Genomic DNA, 10,321 nt, shown 5'->3' on the forward strand with positions numbered 1-10,321 from the left:
CAAGTTCCATTATAGGACCTTATATTTGATAGCAGCTTTGCAAGCCTTTTATCCATTGAAATTGTGAATTTTTGCAATTATCTGCTTGAATTTATTTGCAGGATAACAGAATGGCCTACAGAAGCTGCTGTTTGGAAGTCAAATGCCTCCCAGCCTCAGAGATCGTTGCTTGAGGATGCTCCAAAGTTTGTGAACTGTGTTGAGGTCAGGGTAGGATGGGGGCCACACCATTACTTTCTCCTCTTGGGTGCCGATATTGCAACCAAAGATGCAGAGGCTTCCAGTTACTTTTAGAATAGATTTTAATTGTATTGTTTGTTTTTAAAGCTTTGAATGGACTGGCCACAATATATCACTGACCTCATTCAAATTTACTGTACACTCCAGCGCACCTGGCATTTCATTGTTTTATTTAGGTTGTTTTACTTTATTTTATGTTGTTGTTGTTGTTGTGGAAGATCTGTGTTTTGTTCATTCAATGCACTGTTGCATTTGGTTGTAAGAACTGCCATTTTTGTAGGATGTGCAAATGTTAAATTCATAATAATTAAAACATGTATGCAGCTGGTGGAATTTCACATTTATTTTTTCATAGCGCCGCATGACTTGCTGCTGGCCTTAATCATGTCGACATCTCGACAGCGCATCACATTAGCAGTAAAAACACTTGTGACTCCTAGTGCTCAACTTGTTCCACTACAAGTTGCCATTGGGTACAAATCAGTATTTCCCAACATGTAGGCCTACACGTAAAAGTTTGCTTCAATTACAAAATAATTAATTTCCACATCCACAAGTCGTTTTTCCTGCAAGTATATTTTATTTTTCCACACATACAAGTTATAATTTTTACAGTTATAAAATTCTTTTATTTTTTAAAATACTTTTACCAAAATATGTACACGATTTGAATACGTATTTCGACTTTTACCAGTCTTTTGTAAAATAAGTATCTGTACTTCTACTTCTATTACTATATATCTTACTTTTGCCAGATTTGTACGAATGTAAGATATTATTATTATTAATAGTAATAATTTATATACTCTAAACATAAACCTTCGCTCGTCCCTCTCCCCGCCTTTCTCTGTCGTGCTGGTCGCATTCTGATGACGTATTTGGTCCTGTTTTTACCATGGCAGCGGCTACCTCTGCTAACTGAAAGACAAAATGTTGTTTGTATAGCAGTTAATCTAGAAAAAAATCTAATCTAGATCTAGAAAAACAACAAATCTCTCAGAATGACGAACAGGACGTCGTATTTCTATGACCCCGATGTGGGCAACTTTCATTACGGTGAGTAATGATGGTTGTGTTGGTCAGGCCTGCAAAATGCAATGGATGCTCATATCAATTGTAAGCTTTTCTTTTTTTGTACATATAGGGGACGTTTCTTTAGATTTTCCTTTTTTTATTTCTCGCAAGTATTTAGTCAAGTGTTTATTTAAAATGTGAAGCCGGACATTGGCTCTTTTCCCATCGACGCTTATTTGCTGTAATGTTCCGCGTAATGAATCACCTCAAGACAGTTTGCCTGCCAATTCCAGTGAACATATTTAAAGCCGATCGTCTATCTAAAACAGGAAAATCATATCCCTTTCCGGTTGGACCCTAGCTTGAAGTAAATCGTCACAACCTTTTACACACAATGCAACTGAAGTTTTGTTTTTTTCTGAAATAAGGTACCGGTCATCCTATGAAACCTCACCGACTGTCCCTGACTCACAGCCTGGTGCTGCACTACGGACTCTATAAGAAAATGATGGTGAGGTCAACACACAAACAGGCCACAACATTTAATTCAGCTTTGCAGTATATATCTTTTGATCATGTGATTAAGATCGACTTTTTTTTGTCCACCATTGTGGAGGTCTGGATCGGGAGAATAACCTGGGCTTGAAATACAAAGACTTGTCGGCTCATCCTGTTTCTTTTCATCTCCTTATACATCATGTGCTCAGATGTGGGCTGAAAAGTTGACCAGAGTATACAAAAACTTCGGATGCTGTGGGAAGACGTGACATGATGAAAACCATAGAAAATATTGAAAAATATATGTTTGCGTTGATTTCCACTTTAATATTGAGGGTCGATTGAGAAAATGTATATAGCATATTGAATGCATATACTATATATGCCACACGTGGGTGTATTAATAAGTTTCGGTATGGCATGTTCGGTTCGGTCCACTTATGTTCGGTTCGGTCCACTTATTAGCGCGAGCTTACGCATGGGCGCTGTTGACTGTTGCATGCGGGAGAGGAGAGTGGCGGCACAACAGTGAGAGCCAGAAAAGAGCCAGAGCTCGAAGGTCCCCCCCCCCGTACACTGCAGTCTCCTGTTTGGGAACATTCTGGCTCTCCTGTTGAAATCGCAGATGGGGAAAGGTACATGGTTGAGTACGAATGTTGTGTGCCGACATTGCTACATGAGATGGGCGGCAGGTAGCACGTCTTAACATGCACGGCATCATCCGACTGTGAATGTTTCTTAGACGAGGGAGCAAAAACGTCAAACTTAAATAGCGAGATTTATCATATCGTAGCGTCTTCCAGGAACCCGCCATCAGACGTAGTTTAATTATCACGTTTTTATTGATCCAAGTACAACTGCTCGCGCTCTTCTTTCTCCGCTGCTCCACTCGCTTGCCGTACGATGCATTCATTCCTCGGAACCTCGGAAACATCACCACTCAGCAACATACAAATCCGACCACAACACAGATAACCCAATTCGTTACAATATGCTGTTCAACATTCAAAGATTTCAATGCCTAAAAAGTGTATACAATTTCATAAAGACTTTTTAAAGTTACTGTATTTTTCTTCATTATAAAAATAGTTTTAATATAGTTAGCAATAATTGTAACTGTTATTGTATGTTTTTTTTTCATCACAAAAAGTGTATATATGTACTGTAATGACAACTTGTCTTTAACTTGAACACTTAGATGTGTCATAGTCATATGTTGTTGCTGCTGAGTATTTAAAGATTTCAGTGTCTTAATTTACAAAATTAAGAGATCTTTATTGTTAGTGTATTTTTTATTCTGCTGTAATTTCTTAGAATATCACCCAAATGGTTCGCTTTTATTTAATTTTTTTGAAAAAAAGTACAGTTTACTTGACATCTTTTCAAAATAAAAATATATTTTTTTAAAAATCTGTTTTTTGGTAACGGAAATATACCGAACCGAAGTTTCCAAAAAACTGAACCGAAACGAAACGTGATTTAGTGTACCGTTACACCCCTATACAGTTCTGAGTTTTGCTTTTGACTTTTGAGATCTGGAAAATAAATGTTCTCAAAATTGCATTACAGTAAAGCTAATCTTATTTTATTTTTTAAATCAATTTCTGTCAGAAAAATTACTTTGTATGCATGTCATTTAGATATCTACATGTATGCAAAAATATGTACCGGTAGGCTACTTTGCTTCTGTTTACATTTGATAATTTTATACAGCAGCACTATGGGATGCATTAATCATTTGATACGAATCTGTTTAATGTCACTTCAAAATACAGTCGGGAAAAAGTAAGCAGTCATACTGTGATGTATAATTTTAAAAATAAAATAAATGAAACTATATCGTCAGAAAATCGTTATCGTGATATAAAATGGCCAATATCGTGATAGATTTTACTGGTCATCAAAGAATCCTACTTTTCTGACGCGTGTGTAAGATACTTCATACATAAACTTGTCAGTGTTAATCCATAATTACTTTTTTTTGCAGGTGTTTAAGCCGTATAAAGCGTCACAGCATGACATGTGCCGTTTCCATTCTGAAGACTACATTGACTTCCTGCAGAAGGTCAGCCCAAACAACATGCAGGGCTTCACCAAGAGCCTCAACACTTTCAATGTGGGAGATGACTGGTGAGTGGTGTTCACAGCTCATCATTCAAATATCCCTCCATTCACTTTTCACTTTTCCATTCACCGTGACTAAGTAATTTCAAAGTTAAATACTGCTCAAATTAAAGAGCTGACTAGCATCTCTCCCAACAAATAGTTTCCATTTAGAAACTCTTGTCTATCTTTGCATTTTGATTTGCATAATTAATGAGCTGTCTGTGTTGTGTTGGTGTGTCTCAGTCCAGTCTTTCCAGGTCTTTTTGAGTTCTGCTCCAGATATACAGGAGCCTCGTTGCAGGGCGCCACTCAACTCAATCACAAGGTAGCACACACAATTATTTAAAGGGGATCCTGACATGATATTCTCTTTTTGTTGTTGTTGAGGTTCTCATCATAATCCTCCCAGCCGGACTAAGTCCCCTAAGTTGTGAAAAAAAATGACCCATGTTTCCTCTGCCTATGCCTGCCTGTTTGTATCAACATAGCTCAAACAGCACTATCAAATGACCTGTTTCAGCAGATCAGTTTGATACATCGCTAACATCACCTTTTTCGGTTTATACATCACTATCTCAGCCCAAACTCCACCCTCACCGATAAAGAACTGCGCAGGTACAGCAGGACTATGGGGACCCCCCCCCTCGAACGTAAATGTTTTATTATTATACAATACATTCGAAAATGAAGTACGTAAACATTGTTTATTCGTCATTTGAAATTTTTTATCTTGGCTGCAGTGCATGATTTACGTTCTGCATTTTTCCCATAATGCCACACTGTATTGGCTTGAGAATCACGGCGGACTTGTTCAAGTAAAATCGTAAATGTTTTTTTTTTTTTTTTTCTGAATTCGACCTACATTATGCAAATACATTTGAAAGTAAGTAAGTAAACATTGTTATTTTGTAATTGTATGGTTTTATTATGTATGCAGTGCATGATTGTGTTCATTTTTTCCCATAATGCCACAGGGTATGTGCATGTGGAAGGAAATACCATGTGGCATTTTGGTAGCATTTAGCCCACGAGTACGTTCGAACGTATTTGTGAGTACATTTGATTTGAACATACTTAGGAGTGCGTTCGAACGTACTTGCGAGTACGTTTGAACATATTTGCCAGTCAAAATATTTTTACTCCACAATGGCAGCTCCACGCTTCCGTACAGGACAACATGGAAGCCAGAAAAAACTGAGTGCACAGGCCACCCAGCCAACAGAAAGGCTTGTGGTTGGAGTTTATTTATGCATCGAATGTGCCGAAAGACCTCCCAAAACGTGTTAATGTGTGGCAAACATTTACTGACGGCTGATGTGGATTAGCATGACAACTTTCACTTGCTCTGAGATTTGTACCAACCCCTTCTGAAACAGCAAGTAACTCTGTCCAAGTGCCTTGTTGACATTTTTATAATCCGCCCCTGACTAATAGCTTTCTGTTTGGATTTTTCTAACCATGAGGAATACTGACTCCCGCCGCCGATAGTATGGAGGTGTAGTACATCTCGTGCGTGCGCAGAACGTACTTTAATGGTCAACTTCGCTGTCTGTCGTTGCGGTGTATTTTTTTCAGTGCGATGTGCCGACAGTCGGCCCGATGCAACAGGGGGTAAGCGTCTGTCACTGTTGGTTAACGTCGGATTGGTCTAACTAGGCCTTAACATCGATGCTAGCTCTAAGAATGTGAGTAAGTAACACGTCTTGTGCAACTCTTTACAGTTATAAACGAAAGCTATTTGTAATTAAGCGTTATCATTGTCTTTTTCCCATCCTTCGAATGGGAGAAATGAGATGCTTCTTTGCAAACGTATTTCATGATCTCGTGCTGCTATCGGCATTAGTGTGTAGTTATTCATAGCATCTTTTCTTTGTGTACAAATATGGATGTGAAAGACTCAGTTTGTAAACAAGCACGTGGAATCAGGAGAACCTTGGCCACCCCCGACAAAATCCGCTTCGTGAATGCTAGGCTAACAGTCTAGCCTGTAATTCTACAACAAGGGGGAATTATGTGAAAAAGTGTTTTGGTACAGTTTTAGGGCATCCAGATGATGGTTGCTGTGAAGCTCATGTCAGGGTCCCTTTAAAATGTTATAAATGGACATTATTTCAGTAGCATTGTTGTTTGCAGTGTTGTTTTCAATCATCGTATTAATTGATGGCGGTCTTACGTTATGTTCCAGATTTGTGACATAGCTATCAACTGGGCCGGAGGACTACACCATGCAAAAAAGTTTGAGGTCAGAATACACAAACGCACGAATGCCATTGTCAGAGAGTGATTCATTTAACAAGACATACTTATTGTTATTATGTGATTCATATTCATATAAATACAGAGCATAATTGCCTCTGTAAAGGCAGCATTCTGCATATTATGTTCTTGTGTAAGTGCACGTACGACATGTTTTCCTAGTTTTTATTACAGTGGTACCTCTACTTATGAAATTGATTGGTTCTGGAAGAAATTTCTTAAGTAGAAAAGTAAGTAGAGATGTGTTTTCTATCTAAATGCCCTAATCCGTTCCAAGGCCCCCAATATTCAGACATAAATGTTTTACAAAGCATAAAAATGCATCAAAACATGTAACAAATACATGTTACAATTAGTTTATTGCACAATAAATGAGAGTTGTGCATAATGTAAAAAACAAAGAATAGAGTAAAGAATAAAAATGATGGTCATTTAATTGCTGTCCTCAGCGCTTTTTGCCCTCTTTGGTTCATGTTCTCTCTCAGAAGTGTTTTTTGCCTGGCCTTTTGTAAAGAACGGATTTAATAACGTGGCGACTGTCGATACATTACGGTCATATCCTTTGGCGAGATCAACCCAACGCATCCCTTTTTCATACATTTCTATTATCTCTTGCTTTGTTTGTATAGACAAAAAAAAAACGATTTTCTGCTTTTTTTTCTTTTCCTGGTTTCTAATTCACGTCAAACGATCCGAACACCTCTTGGCCCGACGGGCGAATGACGAGGACGCTGCATAGACATATCTATCACCTATCTATCTATCTATCTATCTACCTGTCTATCTGCACACATAGACACATACGGTAGAGGTCCCGCTTAACCAATGGGATGCCAGGAAGATGCTAGGTAATAGCCAATGGCAGAGCAGCTATGAGTATGTTGCGTTCAGGAAACTCTGGAGCTGCGAGTGGCAGCCCATACTTTTACCTTTTGTATCCTGAAATTTCTTTCGTAACAAGAGGCAATATTTTCCTGTTGATGCGTTTCGTAACTTGAAAATTTCGCATGAAGAGACGTTCGTAAGTAGAGGTACCACTGTATTTATTAGTTATGTATTGGCTTACTACAGGTGTTTCTGTCTGTTGTGTTTGCAGGCATCGGGATTTTGTTACGTCAACGACATAGTCATCAGTATACTGGAGCTTCTCAAGTAAGATGGCACACAACGCCGTGTTACCTATTGCCGTATCTCTCTCCATTTCATCCCATGTGTGTGTTTAGATACCACCCCAGGGTCCTGTACATCGACATAGACATTCACCACGGCGACGGCGTGCAAGAAGCCTTCTACCTTACTGATCGTGTCATGACCGTCTCCTTCCACAAATATGGGAATTACTTTTTCCCTGGTACAGGTGAGCACTCGGTTTTAGCATGATCAAAAATGATTGAATGCAATATCCTTGAGGGGCAAAGAGGGAGAGGATATAAGAGGACATGATAAGTTAAAAGACATTCTAGAAGCTTCTGCACCACTTGTTAGAAGGTTTGGGTGAATGTATTTATGCTTATTTTAAGCATATTTAATGCTTTGAGACTGTGTGCTTGTCTCTCTCATGGCGTATGTATGTTGTCCAAGGTGACATGTATGAGGTCGGAGCTGAGAGCGGCCGCTACTATTGCCTCAATGTTCCTCTCAGGGACGGCATTGATGACCAAAGTGAGTTACGCACCAGCGCCGTCATAAATCTGTTTAACAGTTATACTCTTTGACTTTATGTGAATGTCGGTCTATATCATGTGTGTGTGTGTGTGTGTGTGTGTGTGTGTTAGGTTACAGGCAGCTTTTCCAGCCGGTTATCAAGCAGGTGGTTGATTTCTATCAGCCTACTTGCATTGTTCTACAGGTAGGCCAAACACTTGACATCTCACAAATGGACTACCCTAAAAAAAAATGCACACTTAGCCCTTACCATTGAAAGGTTTTTAAAAATCTTGGTAAACATTTGGAACTCAAAGACGTCCCGTATAACTCCTGATTGATGAATACACAAAGTTGTGGACTGTCACCTGTATAGTTTTACATTTGCTGAAGTAGAAGCAAAATTGGTCTTGATCTTCCAGTGTGGCGCAGACTCGCTGGGCTGCGACAGACTGGGCTGCTTTAACCTCAGCATACGAGGACACGGGTTTGTAACATTGCGACCGCTATTCATTGCATCACTTCGTATTTGTATTCATTCTAAGTCGAAGTGTTTTGTCTCGTCGTGCAGCGAGTGTGTAGAGTTTGTGAAGAGCTTCAAGATTCCTCTGTTGGTGCTGGGAGGAGGCGGATACACAGTTCGGAATGTGGCGCGATGCTGGTAAGTTGGATCCACGTGCGACTTGTAAGATGACATTCACACGATCTTCAAAATACACTTACGATTGACATGGTATTTTGGAGAATGCCGTGATATGCTGTTATGCAGAGGCGGGAGTAAGTCATATATGTGCAAGTCACAAGTAAGTTTCCCCTGGAGAAAAAAAAAAAAATCAAGCAAGTCAAGTTCATTACTTGGTTCAAGCAAGTCATAAGTCATAAAATCTTGCTTGAGTCACTTAAGTACCAAGTCAAGTCGTTCCTAATTTTTTGGGCAAGCAGGTCGCAAGTCCTAAAAACAGCAACTCGAGTCTGACTCAAGTCTACCATCTCTGCCGTTACGTATGAACTATCTTAAAGATGTATATAACAATTATTTTCCTCATTTGTGTGGTTGTCTTGAGTTACAAAAACCTCACAACATACAAATTAAGCACAATAATCCTTTTAACAACCGACTTTGGCAAATCTATTTTAGATTCACTTAAACCCTGCTTTATTGCATCTTAGGACCTTTGAGACGTCTCTATTATTGGATGAGTCTATCAGCGACGAACTGCCGTACAGTGGTGAGTTACCCATCCTCGTGTTCCCAAATTGCAATGTCAAAGCATGGTGAGGGCATTTTTTTAGACTTTGGCGCCAGCTAGTGTACAAGCCATGTAACCGTTATGGAGTAAGCGTCTGTGCAACCATGTTACAAAATTATATGAAACATTCCCTTCTGTTCTTTCAGAGTACTTTGAGTACTTTGCTCCAGACTTCACACTACATCCTGATGTCAGCACCAGAATAGAAAACCAAAACTCCCGACAGGTGAATCTCCAGCGAAGTTGTTGTGTTGTGGCGTTAACAACCGTCTCAAAGCCCGCCTTCCACATAAAATAACCCCGGCAATCTTAAATGTGTTGCCGGGCGCAGTATTTGGAGCAGATCCGTCAGACGGTGTTTGAGAATTTGAAGATGCTGAACCACGCACCCAGTGTTCAGATCCACGACGTCCCCTCGGACATCCTGAGCTACGAACGCACTGATGAGCCCGATCCTGATGAGAGAGGAGGCGAGGAAAACTACACACGGTCAGAACACACTTGAGCTATGACAATGACTTTACCACCAGTATGTCCATTAAAGCCAAACTTGAAGTTTCATTCCTGACGTAACCTTCACAGGCCAGAAGCAGCTAACGAGTTCTACGATGGTGATCATGACAACGATAAAGAAAGCGATGTGGAAATTTGACATGCTCGAAGGACTTGAGCAATTTATAACCAGCTGTTAGCCTCCTTCCTTTTTTTTTTTTTTTTTTTTCCCCAGGCCACTGAAGGTTATGATGGACACAGAATATTGGGACATTGAAAAGCAATCTTCATAGTTTAAATGTTTTGTACATCTCTACTGATAAGAACTTAAGTCACTTGAAATGCTTCATTATTGTTTTTATTTGTAATGTTTAGGCACAACCTTCACAGTGATCAATTGATCTAGTTCATCTTGAAGGATCATGCACAAGATGCTGTTCAAAACACCATTCAGTATGTTTAAAAACTTTGCATTCACAATCCAAACCCGCTACAGCGTCGATCCCCTGCAAAGGAAACATTTCTCGTGCCTCTCGGTTCTCATTGGTTGTACATAAACTTCCGTGTGTTGCTGGATTCTACACCATTGTACAAGTTAACATCCATCCATCCTGTCACTGTATCATACACTCATATACTGTGTGTAAGGACTGCAGATGCGCTGTGCAGCAGTTTAAGTCAGTGTTCAATGTTCGTAAACTGTAACTTGGTTGTCTGATGCAATCCAGTGTTTTTAGCCACATTGTGCTTTTGATATTTTTGCAGCATTTTTTTAAATAAAAGGATCACATTCAATCTTCTTTACTTACATCAGACTCTAA

The 10,321-nt window shown here is 39.4% G+C and overlaps 1 protein-coding gene across 1 annotated transcript; it reads left to right on the top strand.

Annotated features, from left to right (window-relative positions):
- Positions 1-1,100: 1,100 nt before the first annotated feature.
- Positions 1,101-10,295, top strand: hdac3 (histone deacetylase 3). Its single transcript, XM_086023447.1, has 15 exons — positions 1,101-1,296; positions 1,683-1,765; positions 3,740-3,882; positions 4,102-4,183; positions 6,044-6,100; positions 7,211-7,266; positions 7,338-7,471; positions 7,696-7,776; positions 7,890-7,963; positions 8,181-8,245; positions 8,330-8,419; positions 8,929-8,987; positions 9,155-9,234; positions 9,340-9,497; positions 9,591-10,295. The coding sequence occupies exons 1-15, from the start codon at positions 1,242-1,244 to the stop codon at positions 9,658-9,660; spliced, it is 1,287 nt and encodes a 428-aa protein (XP_085879573.1). The 5' UTR covers positions 1,101-1,241; the 3' UTR covers positions 9,661-10,295.
- Positions 10,296-10,321: the final 26 nt, after the last annotated feature.

This window comes from Filicampus tigris, chromosome 2 (assembly GCF_054856515.1).
Source record: "Filicampus tigris isolate MCC_2025a chromosome 2, RoL_Ftig_1.0, whole genome shotgun sequence".
Lineage (NCBI taxonomy): Eukaryota > Metazoa > Chordata > Actinopteri > Syngnathiformes > Syngnathidae > Filicampus > Filicampus tigris.

What these genes read in the sequence shown, in the direction of transcription:
- hdac3 (XM_086023447.1), top strand. Translation starts at nt 1,242, where the DNA reads ATGACGAACAGGACGTCGTATTTCTATGACCCCGATGTGGGCAACTTT. An exon ending in TTCAATGTGGGAGATGACTG is followed by an intron (nt 3,883 to 4,101) that starts GTGAGTGGTGTT and finishes GGTGTGTCTCAG; the next exon opens with TCCAGTCTTTCCAGGTCTTT. An exon ending in GGCGAGGAAAACTACACACG is followed by an intron (nt 9,498 to 9,590) that starts GTCAGAACACAC and finishes TAACCTTCACAG; the next exon opens with GCCAGAAGCAGCTAACGAGT.